A 13568-nucleotide genomic window follows, 5' to 3' on the forward strand; every position below is an offset into this window, starting at 1 on the left:
AAAAGTAATTGGACACTCAAGCCACACTTAAAATGTAAAATATAAAACACAATTGCATTTGTTTTAATAAAAATACAGCACAAACTAGAAACACATTGAACTGTAGGCCTGCATTTCAAGTTTAACACTCAAGAAATAGGCCTAGCACTTCTTTGGACTTTTGATTGCTCTACTCAACTGTTTTATTGATTATATGGTCCATCATGTCTTATAAAGCCTATTTTTTGTAAATATAGCAGGCTTATGTGTAATACAATAAATGAACTCTTTCAGAAAAGAACTTGCTGACATTTTTAAAATATTCTGATGTAATCTTAATTTACTTGTCAAGCCCTTAATACATAGAAAAAAATAATAATTAAACGAGACCTAATTAATGATATTCAAAAGTCAGAGGTAACTCATGTTCACACTAGAATTACTCGCGTGAACACAAGAGGGCGCTAGTGAACTGCGACTAAACTAGACTATTCGTTTCCACCTCGAATGTTTAACTTGGATTTACATCTTTTAACTCTAAATCCATAACTAAATTTATATGTCATTGCTATTTTTGAAAACACACCTGTTGGATCTGAAAACTGACATAACTTAGCCTATATTTACACACTACTTGACCAAAATAACACTTTAGGGAAACATCTGGTAACATGAAACGCGACCAAGCTAACATAAAGACTATAATGTTGTTGTTTTTGTTTTTAATACTCATAAATCAGTCAGGACCAAGAGTTAACAAGATCTAGCCTACATTCCCTTTTAGGGATCTTTAGGGATAATTTTTTTTATGGGTTATCCTGCTTTAAACATTCAAGAATAATGGCATTCCAACAATCTGTGTGCTTTGACCATCTGTGACAAGTCTGAACATTATTTCACCTCCATACACATCCCTAGCGTGAACACCTGTCTTCCTTTCCCTATCCGCTTCTGACCACGCCCCTTCAAACCACGCCTCTATTTCGATTGGACCGGAGCTTATGAATATGCAAGTTTCGAACGCTCGGCCCCTCCCTTTGCACCTGATTGGAAGTATTTACTTGTTTTTTGCACTGAGGCGCTGGTGTAGAGCTGCTGTGCGCTAGAAGATGAATCCCTGCCGGACCAAGCAATAAGGATTACAGTGATCTGTCTTTATAAAAGAGAAGAGAGGAACTTTATATCTGCCAGACGACTTTATACGTATTCCAGGATGCCTCGTTCATTCCTAGTAAAGAAGCATTTCAATGCAGCCAAGAAACCGAATTATAGTGAACTGGAGAGTCCAACAGGTAATAAAATTGATGATTCTAACTCTTAACAACGAAAAGTTAAAGTTATTCTGTGTGTTGCAACTCTTCACATTCCAAAGGATCATAATGGAAACAGTTCCTGCCGAATAAACCTTAAACTGACCAAATAGCTGTTTCATTTAATAAATTTGGATTTTAATTGATTAGGACTGTTTCCAGAACACATGCGTAGGATTTGGCGAATGATATCATCGTTGTGAAACTATTGTCTGAATGTAACTCAATGTAACGGAGTTAATAAAAACTGAGAGTTGGTGCATAACAATTAACTAGAGTTTACTGTATGAATGCTCTAGCAAAGTACAAATACTCGTTTTCTTAATAAATAAGGCTATAAAAGCTGCATGCATAACTATAAAAGAAGGAAACTGCATTTGAAATAGTTTCAGATTTAAGAGTATAAAAAAGTTTTTTTATGTCAAGTACCCAGTGAAGTAATGCAATTGCATTTTCCCTTTTATTGCAGTGTTTATTTCTCCATATGTCTTAAAAACCCTCCCGGTGCCTGTTATACCTCAGCCTGAAGTGTTAAGCCCGGTGTCGTACAACCCCATAACAGTGTGGACTACCAGCAACCTGCCCCTGTCACCCCTGCCCAGCGACCTGTCCCCCATCTCCGGATACCCCTCGTCCCTCTCCGACACGTCCTCTAATAAAGACCACAGCGGTTCGGAGAGCCCCAGGAGCGATGAAGACGAGCGGATACAGTCAACCAAACTGTCAGATGCTGAGAAGTTTCAGTGCAGTTTGTGCAACAAGTCCTACAGCACGTATTCCGGACTCATGAAACACAAGCAGCTGCACTGCGACGCACAGACCAGGAAATCATTCAGCTGCAAGTACTGCGAGAAGGAATATGTCAGCCTAGGGGCCCTAAAGATGCACATAAGGACACACACGCTGCCGTGCGTTTGCAAAATGTGTGGGAAAGCTTTCTCCAGACCTTGGTTGCTGCAGGGACACATTCGGACGCATACAGGTGAGAAGAGAAATGATCACACAATTGAGTGGAAAAGTGCAGATCTATAATGCACACTTAAAGTTCTTGTTGCATGCTGTGGATTGATTGCTTTTAAGTATTTTGCACAGTTTGTAGCCAATAATTGTGTTAGACGATGCATTGCATGATGCAGCAGTACTCCATTATGAACTGACATGACTTTTGTGTTCAATAGGTGAGAAACCCTTTTCATGCCCCCACTGCAGTCGTGCATTCGCAGACCGGTCCAACCTCCGAGCTCACCTGCAAACCCACTCAGACGTGAAGAAATACCAGTGCAAGAACTGCTCCAAAACCTTCTCTCGCATGTCACTGCTGCACAAACATGAGGAATCTGGCTGTTGCATTGCACACTGAGACAGTCACACACACTGTCTCAGTGGGGGAGTCGTGGCCTAATGGTTAGAGAGTCGGACTCCCAATCGAAGGGTTGTGAGTTCGAGTCTCGGGCCGGCAGGAATTGTGGGTGGGGGGAGTGCATGTACAGTTCTCTCTCCACCTTCAATACCACGACTTAGGTGCCCTTGAGCAAGGCATCGAACCCCCAACTGCTCCCCGGGCGCCGCAGCATAAAATGGCTGCCCACTGCTCCGGGTGTGTGTTCACAGTGTGTGTGTGTGTTCACTGCTCTGTGTGTGTGCACTTCGGATGGGTTAAATGCAGAGCACTAATTCTGAGTATGGGTCACCATACTTGGCTGAATGTAGTATGCATTCACTAAGTGCCTCCGATTGTGAATGTGATCTCGGATCTGCTCTTCCTGTCAGTATACTCATGATAAACTGGATACGAAGTGCGAAACGCATCCAATTTAAAAATGCACCGCCCTAGGGTCTGAATGCATGAAGTGTTTGTGGAGTCATTCAGAGATCAGATTCCAACTAAGACGCTACACGCTAACAAGTTAAACTGACCCAAAACAGCTTTTCCGCTTTAAGTTTGGTTCCTGGAGAACCTTCGACACCCTCAGAAAGGAAACGGCACAAAACAAAAGACTATTTACTGGATCCCTGGTGGTCTAAATTCATTGACTAAGAAGCCTTTTCATTTCAGTGTAAACACAGATTCACGTGCCTGTCATGTGCCTTCCATTTTAACAGTATTTGGCCTGGTCGGGTTGATGTGTACTGTACATTTGTTTACGGATATGTACTATTTGGGAGGTTTTAAACATGTAGCCTCTCCAATAAACAATAATTTAAATGCCTGTGACTGAATGTTAAATGGGTAACGGTCACTTTTTTGTTTCTTTGTTCTTTTCTAAGAGGTAATCGGTCAGACATTTCATACCAATGAGCTTGAGACCAAAGGAATAATTAAAGCCATGTTTTTAAACAGGGAACAAGTGCAAATTGACGCTTTCTTGAATTAAAAGTATTTAAAACTTTTGTGTTTTGTTAATTCATAATGAGATAGCAAGCAGTTAAGAAGTGCTATGATTTGCAATGTTTTGCCATTTTTCTTTTTGAACTTCAGAGATTTTGCCATGTAATTGTTTTTTTGAATGTATATGACACTGATATGATTGTACTTTGTACTGCAAAGTGTAAATGAATGGTATGATTTTGTACAAAAAATAAAATTTACACTTTTTGAATAACTCTGCGATGGTCCGTATCTATTTGGCATCCATACTGTTGGGATAGTTTGTGCAAAAATGAACATTAAATCATAATTTACTCACCCTCATGTCATTCCAAACATGTATGACTTTCTTTTCTGTGGAAAGAAGAATATTTTTTGAAGAAGAACAATGCAATTAAAGTCAGTGGGGTCCAAAACAAGACTACTGATGATAGTATTTTGTTTTTTGGGTGAACTATCCCTTTAGGCTTTTAACACTTTCACTGAATAACAATTAGCCCAATGTTTAAATGTGCATAGTGTTTGTAATGGTATGCAAATAAGAAGACCCTTAACGGCACATTAACAGAACGTCTCTTACAGAAATCTCCTGAAAAGTACTGTGCTGTTAAATCTGTTGCTAAAATTAACAGTTAAAAAGAAATTACAGTTAAACATGGTCATGGGTGACGAAAAAAGCTGGTTTTAATATAGTTTGACTCACAGTTAACTTGCGTTGTGGGAGTTCATCAAAGTGCAGTTTAAGTATTTCATGCTGCAGATGTGTTTGCAGTTTACTGTGACAGAAAAAGGAAAGAGCAAGCTGTATGAACTACCATCATTAATTTAAAAGTCACACTGCTGGAGACTATTTATATTCAGGATTCAAAGTTAGTCAGAACCAACTTGAAAAGTCATGGAAATGAAGTGGTCAGAAGATGTGGGAACGACACAAGAGTTGTTGTGCATCTCAACCAAACGTCCTCATTTTAAAGTCAGTGGTTTTGTGGACACATGAACCTGTCCTTCCGAACCTGTTTGGCTCCCAAACAAATCCCAAATGTTACACCTCCTCGCTATGTTGATCTCACTTTACTGCCAATTTCTTTGAAGACTCCGGGTCTCTGAAGGGGCCACTATGGCAAAGCCAGACTGGCTCTCACACATGTGAAAGTCCTTTACTGGATTATTACTCAGCAACCTCACACTACACAGTGGGAACTCACAGGACTTGCGCAAACCAGAAGGCTTTCAAACACCGCAACACTGAATCTAATTTTGAACTAAAGTAAATAGCTTCTAACTCCATTGCAAAAATCAACTAAAATACAACAGGACTTGCGCAAACAAGTACACTTTTAGTAAAATGTGAAGCTATATACTTATTTTACAACATTCCTGATCTGATAGTGATTGGTTTTTCCAAAAAAAAAGTATGTGTATATATATATATATATATGTGTGTGTGTGTGTGTGTGTGTGTGTGGTATATATATATATGTGTGTGTGTGTGTGTGTGTGTGTGTGTGTGTGTGTGTAAAAATTAGAAATGTATTATACATTTCTTTATGTGTGTGAATAAGGAAAAGTGACAAAAGTACAAGTAGAGGCCTGGTGTGACCACTCATCCTATAGAAAGGTTTTGGGAAAACACTTGTCTCCTTCATGCTGTGTGGTTTTATCTTTCCATGATCTGACTCATGGAAGCACTATTCCAGGTGTTCACTGTGACACACCTCACAACTGAACAGCTTCGGCCCTCAGGACCCCCTATGATGCCATACAGGTGTTCACATATCTTGCGGTTTTCTGGAAGTTCAAATAAATGTTATGACTTTTTGTGCATAATAATGGCAGAATATTATCATAACAAAACATGGCACATTATTTAGCAAATATGTTTTATAGACGACATGATATTAGATATGTGGCTTTTTAGTTCATCTATCAGCTTTGAGGTCATCAGTAAACTGTTGTTGTCCAATTTCTTTCAGTCATCAGGAAAACATGTGACAGAACCTGCTTCTAATGCAATTTGCAAGAACGTAATTCAAAATCATTCTAACTCTGCTCTTTTGTCGCATGTTCATTGAACTTTTGATGCCCCACGTCACGTCAGGCCTCTCCCTCACAAGACTACCATCACCATGGCTCGAGGTCAGATCCGACAAGGTTACAAAGGAAGTACATTATCTTTGTTAGTCTCTCTCTCTCTGCTGACTTCACACTAATGCAGCAGCTCCTGTAAACAGAACAGATTCAATTAGAAAGCTGGTTGAAGGCCTGTTTGTTCTGGTGTGTGTTGATAGAAGGAGCCTGACCTGAAGAAAAAGACAGAAATATTCTTCTCTTAGTAGCCTGAAAGAACCTTTACAGTATAAAAGTGTCAATTTTATTGCTTTTAAAAGAATAGTTCACGCAAAAATGAACTTTCTGTTTTGACAGAATACAAAAGCAAACATTTTTAATAACTTTTTTTTTGTACAAATGAATGGGAACTGAAGTTATTAAGCTTCAAACAGGATGCAAAAGTACCATAAAAGTAGTCCATGTGACTTATGCACTTATATTGTAAGTCATCAAAAGTCATATTATAGATATGTGTGAAGAAATTAAATTTATTATTCACTGAAAAATAGGTAATTATTCACTGAAAATAGAAGTTATTAGATCCAACTCCAAAGACAAAAGTGAATCACATCTGAAATCTATCTTAAAGGTAAAGTTCTCTTAAAGTTATTTTTATTTATTTATTTTAGTGCAATTAATCGCATTCAAAATAAAAGTTTTTGTTTACATAATATATGTATGTGTACCGTGTATATTTATTATGTGTATATAAATACACACACAAACAGTATATATATTTTGAAAATATTTACGTGTATATACATTTATATATTTATTTTCTTATATTTTATATTATATATAAATATATTTAATATATAAACATATTTTTCTTAAATATATACATGTGTGTGTGTGTGTGTATTTATATATACATAGTAAATATACACAGTATACACACATATATTATGTAAACAAGAACTTTTATTTTGGATGCAATTAATTGTGATTAATCATTTGACAGCACTCATTTATTAATTAATTTACACAACAGAAGATATTTTGAGGAATATTAGTAACCAAACTGTTTTGATTACTATTGACCGCCGTTGTAGAGAATGAATGAATGAACGAACGAATTATAAATAAATAACCTAACTTTCATTTTTGGTTGAACTGTCTCTTTAAGATGGTAGTTGGATTCCAAGCAGCTGGTAATACCAGCTTAAAGTGGTCGAGGTTGGTTTTTGGAACGTAGCAGGCATTTTTGTCCACCTAATAACCAGCCTGAACCAAACTATGTTCCAAAACATAGATACTTTAGCAATCAGCTAAATTTTCCATAAGTGAAGGACACTTGTATTTCTTGGTTTTTATAGCAACATGCATGGTAAATCTGCATATCACAGAAATGCAAGAGGGTAACTAATCAGTATATGTTAGAACAGTGACTGAATCAAAAAAAAAAAAATGAAGAGTAATTAAACCTAAAGTTTTCCTAATGTCAGTAGCTGAATGAATCTGATTAGCTTTCAGTGTGTGAGTAGTCACATTACCAGCCAAAAACAATACTTGTGTCAAATCATACATATACACATCAGGAAAAAGGGGAAGGAAAGAATCCGAACAACTAGACATGTTTGCGCTTGCTTCTCGGTCAAATATCATTACAATCTTCTGCTAACCTAAAATGTCTGATAGGTCATGTGATGAGAATAGTACACTCACATGCCTCTAAATCAATTACAGTCAATATCAACACAATCATATCCCAGCTCCTGAATATTTGCCTCTGTTGATGTCACTTGATTTGATGACCTACAAGATATTAATCATCCATTTGAGAGTTTCATAACTCTAGGACATCCATACTAGTACAAATACTCAATTATGTTTCAAGAGAAGAACATGCGCTTTGTAAACATTATCTATGGATTTTTTTGCTAAAATGTTACCAATCAATACACCAGTCTTGGATTTGAAAGCACCAGCTACCATACTCAGCTACACAACATCATCATGCTGATGTTTATTTCTAACATATTATTTCATAAGGGATTTAATTTAAACAGAGCAAACATTAACGCCTTATAGTACACTACATATTTCAATATGCAATTTAAGCTAATCCGTTTGTTAGAACATGACTGATTTTCTTACACCAAGCAAGTAGCCGATTGTTGTTATTAAATCTAATGAAACATAATCTAAGCCAAGAAATTATTTTTAGCATACTAATGAAGTTGGTCCTCCAGGATGAATTACTTTAATTTCTCATCTTCTAGCAAGTTTATGGCTGTTTAGACTTTTTCACTCCTATTAAACTAACTTATTTTATATTGCATACAAATCATACTGATGAGTGATTCTCTCAACACACATCACTAGTGCTTGGTTAGCCTCTGTGAATGTACCTCCAGGAATCAGGGTGGCGCTAGTGAGTAAATGTCAGACATGAACATTGCACTACTCCATAAAAAGTAACTAATTGTATTACTTAGTTACTTGTTATGAAAAGTAATGCATTATATTACTTTTGCGTTACTTTTTGTCACCTGGGCTGGGCTTGCTTATTTGTTTTTTTAATAACAGAATTTTTTTTTGCCAATAACTCACGTTACTTGTAATGGGTCACTAGTAACTTGCATTACTTATTTGAAAAAGTAACTCAGATATTTATGGTAAATTTAACAGTATTTCGTTACTTCACTAGTTACTTGAAAAAGTAATCCGATTACATAACTTGAGTTACTTGTAATACAAGTAACTTGCATTACTTATTTAAAAAAGTAATTCAGATATTTAGTTATAATAGCAATACATACTATGTAGTAAGCAACTTATAGTAAATCTCAACTGTCTGATTTTTATTTTGTCTTAAAATTTAGCTATGTTATTGCACAGCTCGTTATATAAAGTTTGATATATTCAACTTTAACTGCATGCGTACAGTATACTCATGTATGGTGAAATATTGATCTATCATCACAAAATGTAAATTATAAGTTGCTACAGTACATGCGACTATAAGGCACAAAAATATTGAGATATTATAAACATTAACATCATGATTTTCTGTAAAGCATTGTGAAATCTTTATACAAATTAGGACTATAACAGGACTTTTTATTGTTAGGATGTCAAGTTTATTTTTGAAAATGACCAAAATTGAATGCAGCCCTCAATATGAATAATTTTGGTGCATAAACCATTAGCCACACCTAAAGTTCAAATCATATCCTAAACTGCTTCAGCACTCAACAGATTCAAAACCAGGCAAACTGATTGGACCCGTCAACTCCAGATCAAGTAATGTTTAAAATCCCCTTCAGAATTGTGTCTGTTGCCAAATCTATCCTGATATCAAGGCCTATCCCAAAACAAAACTGAAATGGGAAGTGATCGATTTACATTTCACAATCAAGCCAGTACCTGCTTTTAGCTGCACAGGCTTTATCCATGGAGACAAAAGAATCTGGAACAAACAAGCCTTTGAAAATATCCAGCGCATGATGGTATTGTAGTCAAAAAACATGCCAGAACAGCACCAATCCACCAGCACAAGGCTCAAATAAACACGGCTGGATATCAGATGTGCCCTTTCCGAGGACCATTTATATAAGCCCTTAAAGTGCATTCATGCATTCTGATTTCCAACGCGATGCTGGTAAATGCAAAATTCACATCTGGCCCTGTCAGTGAGACACAAAAAATATGAACCTGTCACTGTGATTGCTTGACCAGGTCGATGCCGGCTTTTGTCATTTTACTTTCACAAGTGAATGTCACTCTGAATCAGTGCAGATGGTCACATCTTCAGCTGTAGACTGTTTTTATGATTTTACACCATGTCATAACCAGAATCGATGTGATAAAGTGATAAGCGATAGAGCTATCTTTTCCATGAAAGTTTGTTTTCTGTCTAACAGCAAGTAGCACTGGGCAACAAGATGTTTTGCCAGTTGTGTTTGGATCAGTAGCTTCGCCCAAAATGAAACAGCATCAATCTAAAATCCACAAAAAGGTAAATAAACAATAAATATGTTCTGACTAGTTTTGAGTGTGTTGCATCGCACAGCATTTATTTGATTTAAAATACAGTAAAATACTATATTTAAAATAGCTGTTTTCTATTAGAATATGTTTTACAATGTAATTTATTCCTGTGATGCAAAGCTGAATTTTCAGGAGCCATTACTGTGTCACATGATCCTTCAGAAATCATTCTAATATGCTGATTTGCTGCTCAGGAAACATTTCTATTATTATTATCAGTGTTAAAACAACTGGTGGTACATTTATTTCAGGATTCTATGATGAATAGAAAGTTTGAAGAACAGCATTTATTTTAAATACAGTTTTTATGCAACAATGCAAATATCTTAACTGTCACTTTTAAATAATTTAATGCATCCTTGCCTAATAAAAGTATTAATTTCTTTAAAAAAAAACTGTACTGAACACAAACGTTTGAATATATACACACTTACATTTTAATCAACATTTCTCATTTGCTGCAGTGCATTCTGGAATTCCAAACCTACAAATTTATGCTAATAAACTTCAACATTCATGTGCATTACTTGAGTAAGCCATGAATAATACTGCTGACTGAATCAATAACTAGCTACAGTCATTCTAGCGGCTGGCAAAGCTAAAAATACACGGTTCAGATGTGCTCCAGACTGTGTGTGTTGTGTGTGATGTAATGTTTGGTGGTGTTGTGTGTTTGTACCGTCGTGTCTGCTGAGTAACAAGGGCCTGTCGGGTCCAGCTGTAAGATCTCTGACTCAGGAGGATGTGGCGCAGACGCTCAGCTCCCCCTCAGCTCTTGAATGTGTGCCTTGAGGAAACACCACCAGCTCAAGTCCTGAGCATTGTCTAAGTCAACAATCAAAAGGGAAAAGCCTGGAGAGTCCATCTTTGGCTTGGGATTTATTGGTCTCTCTAGGGAAGACCTTGACAAAAATTCCTACAATGTTTTATAGGTTGTTTAAAGATTTTATTTGGATGAAGTATATCATATGCTGATTAATTAATCACATTTCAGTACTTGCTGAGAAAGAGAATACATTATTAGACATGCAAAACATTTATAGTAGTTACAAAAAGAGGCTTTAGGAGTCCATTTAAAATAATTTAATTTCCATATCATTAAACATAAGACTGCCAAACAATTCATTTTACAAATGTTAATAATTAAGAAAATTATTATCAATAATCAAGAAATTAAACTTTAATTAAAAAAAAGATAAAAATGTATATATTACAAATAATCAGGAATTAATAATAATAGTGTTAAAATGAATAAATTCAAATCAAATTATATAAAAATTTTGTATAAATGTTAACAATTAAGAAATGATAAAAAATGGTAAAATGTCTATATATTTAATTATTAAAATGTCTCTTTATATTTTTAACAGTTATTAATCATGAAGAATTACTAATAATAATGTTAACTTTATTTGTAATTTCAGTTTAAATAATTATTAAAATATATTTATGTAAAAATGTTTCATAACTGTTAATAATGAAAAAATAAGTTTTAAACAATTTTAATGATTAAAATCTAATTATATAAACATTTTACAGTTGTTAGTAATTAAGAATTATAATTACTAATATAGAATATTTTTTATTTTAATTTCAAATATAATTATATAATTTAAACAACAATAATATTAATAATATTATATAATTATTGTCAATTGTATAATACTTGATTTTTCACATTAAATACGAAAATGGGTTTCTTTCCAAATGCATCACATCACAACCATTTTTTTCTCAATATTACAGTCTTTACAGAAAATCATACTTTTTACATTTAAAGTTTACAAGCAAAAATAAAAGTGTATGAATTTTCCATCTGTGCAAGTGTTGCTCATCAGTGCTCAGGCGCCGTCGTGTGTAAAATGGAAACTGAGTCACTGCACAAGTTTTGGGAGTGTTTCAACAGCCTCGAGAAAGGAATGATATCTGGTGGAAGGTGATGATAATAGTAATATTATAGTGCACTTCAGGGACTTTTGAACATTCAGAATGAAAGAGCCAAGCATTTCATTCTTCTTCAGCTCTGTTTTTTCCATTTGAGTCACTTTTTTTCCCTCTCTCTCTTCATGCCTGCGGGGGTCATTTCTGATCTCGCATCACTTGGCAAGCATCCGCTTTGGACGATTTTTCCTTAATATGGGAAAACTCTTTGCACAACACCTGATTCACTTGTACTAGTTCTCTGGCAATTAGTTAAAATTTAATCAACTAAATTTTGAAAACAACAAAGTTTTCTGTGTGTGATTACATAGCCGGCGATGGGCGCTTGAACAGTAAATTACTGAATTTGTTGCCTGAAAGCATCTCTGGGATGTGAGATCTCGGCCGTTGAGGCGGATAAGAGGCCAGACACATTCACAGAGAGATAACGTCAACCTGCACTAGTCTGCCTGCTGCTGATATACGGGTGAGTTATCTGCTCTGGATCAGTTCAGAGGTCTGGTGAACTGCAGAGGTTTAGTACAGCTCGCTGCCAAAACTACAGACAGACCACAATGGGCACTTCAGAGTGATGTTAAGATGCCGAGTGCACTCTCAGAAAAAAGGTACAAAAGTTGTCACTGGGGTAGTACCTTTTCAAAAGGTACTGGTATGTACACTTTAGGTACTAATAAGTACACTTTAGGCACTAATATGTACACTTTAGGCACTAGTATGTACACTTTAGGCACTAGTATGTACACTTTAGGCACTAGTATGTACACTTTAGGAGCTAGTATGTACACTTTAAGCACTAGTATGTACACTTTAGGAACTAGTATGTACACTTTAAACTTTAGGTACTAATATGTACACTTTAGGCACTTGTATGTACACTTTAGGAGCTAGTATGTACACTTTAGGCACTAGTATGTACACTTTAGGAGCTAGTATGTACACTTTAAGCACTAGTATATACACTTTAGGAACTAGTATGTACACGTTACACTTTAGGTACTAATATGTACAGTTTAGGCACTAGTATGTACACTTTACACTTTAGGCAGTAGTATGTACATTTTAGGCACTAATATGTACAATTTAGGCACTAGTATGTACACTTAAGGCACTAGTATGTATACTTTAAGCACTCGTTTGTACACTTTACACTTTAGGCACTAATATGTACACTTTAGGCACTAGTATGTACAGTTTAGGCACTAGTATGTACATTTTAGGTACTAATGGCCCTGTCCCAAATGGAACACTTCATGTGCACTTGCGGTCTTATGGACTTACAATGGCTGCCGCATGCACGTGTCCGTTAAGTCCATTTGTCATTTTTGTGTTCACAAGGGAGCTTGCGAGCACTCATATGTATACTTTAGATGTACACTTTGGGCATTAGTATGTACTTTTAAGGTACTAAAATGCACTCGCCTTACACACAAAAGGACCACAGTTCATGTCACTTCACTCTTTAGGGTTAAATAAAGGTGTACATTTTTCAAAATTATCACCCAAGTGACAGATTTGGAATCTTTTTTTTCTGAGAGCAATGAGTTTGAGACGTTGCTGGGATGTTTTTTTAAACTAAAGGTGACAAATGTCTGATTACACTTAAAGAAATATCTGAGGCTTCAGCAAAGGTCTCCATTTAAACTCTTCGGTGTCTAGGAGAAAAAATACATATGATGCTTCTTTCCTCTGGTGTGAAAGTAGATCAGCTTGCATACGAATATCCTAATACATCAATAAATTTCTTATCTCCATTACATCCCAATCTAAGGAGGGGTTTGTTAGAGGGATCTACATCAGCCAGATGACGTAAATCGAGACATCAATGAAGAGATAAATTGGCTTGTTTTGGCTCTAGAGCCAAATGCAAT

General features: G+C 35.7%; 1 protein-coding gene across 1 annotated transcript; it reads left to right on the forward strand.

Moving 5' to 3' along the window:
* The first annotated feature begins 1044 nt into the window (after positions 1–1044).
* On the forward strand, positions 1045–3687 carry LOC109048963 (zinc finger protein SNAI2-like). The gene is made up of 4 exons (XM_042752134.1): positions 1045–1271; positions 1759–2271; positions 2468–2664; positions 3001–3687. Exons 1-3 carry the CDS (start codon positions 1193–1195, stop codon positions 2647–2649), a joined length of 774 nt encoding a protein of 257 aa, XP_042608068.1. The 5' UTR covers positions 1045–1192; the 3' UTR covers positions 2650–2664; positions 3001–3687.
* The last annotated feature ends 9881 nt before the right edge of the window (positions 3688–13568 follow it).

The sequence above is a fragment of the Cyprinus carpio genome, chromosome B24 (genome assembly GCF_018340385.1).
Source record: "Cyprinus carpio isolate SPL01 chromosome B24, ASM1834038v1, whole genome shotgun sequence".
NCBI classification, from domain to species: Eukaryota; Metazoa; Chordata; class Actinopteri; order Cypriniformes; family Cyprinidae; genus Cyprinus; species Cyprinus carpio.

Coding starts and splice junctions, on each gene's coding strand:
- LOC109048963 (XM_042752134.1), top strand. CDS start 1,193: ATGCCTCGTTCATTCCTAGTAAAGAAGCATTTCAATGCAGCCAAGAAA. Junction 1,272..1,758: donor TGAACTGGAGAGTCCAACAG/GTAATAAAATTG, acceptor CTTTTATTGCAG/TGTTTATTTCTCCATATGTC. Junction 2,272..2,467: donor ACACATTCGGACGCATACAG/GTGAGAAGAGAA, acceptor TGTGTTCAATAG/GTGAGAAACCCTTTTCATGC.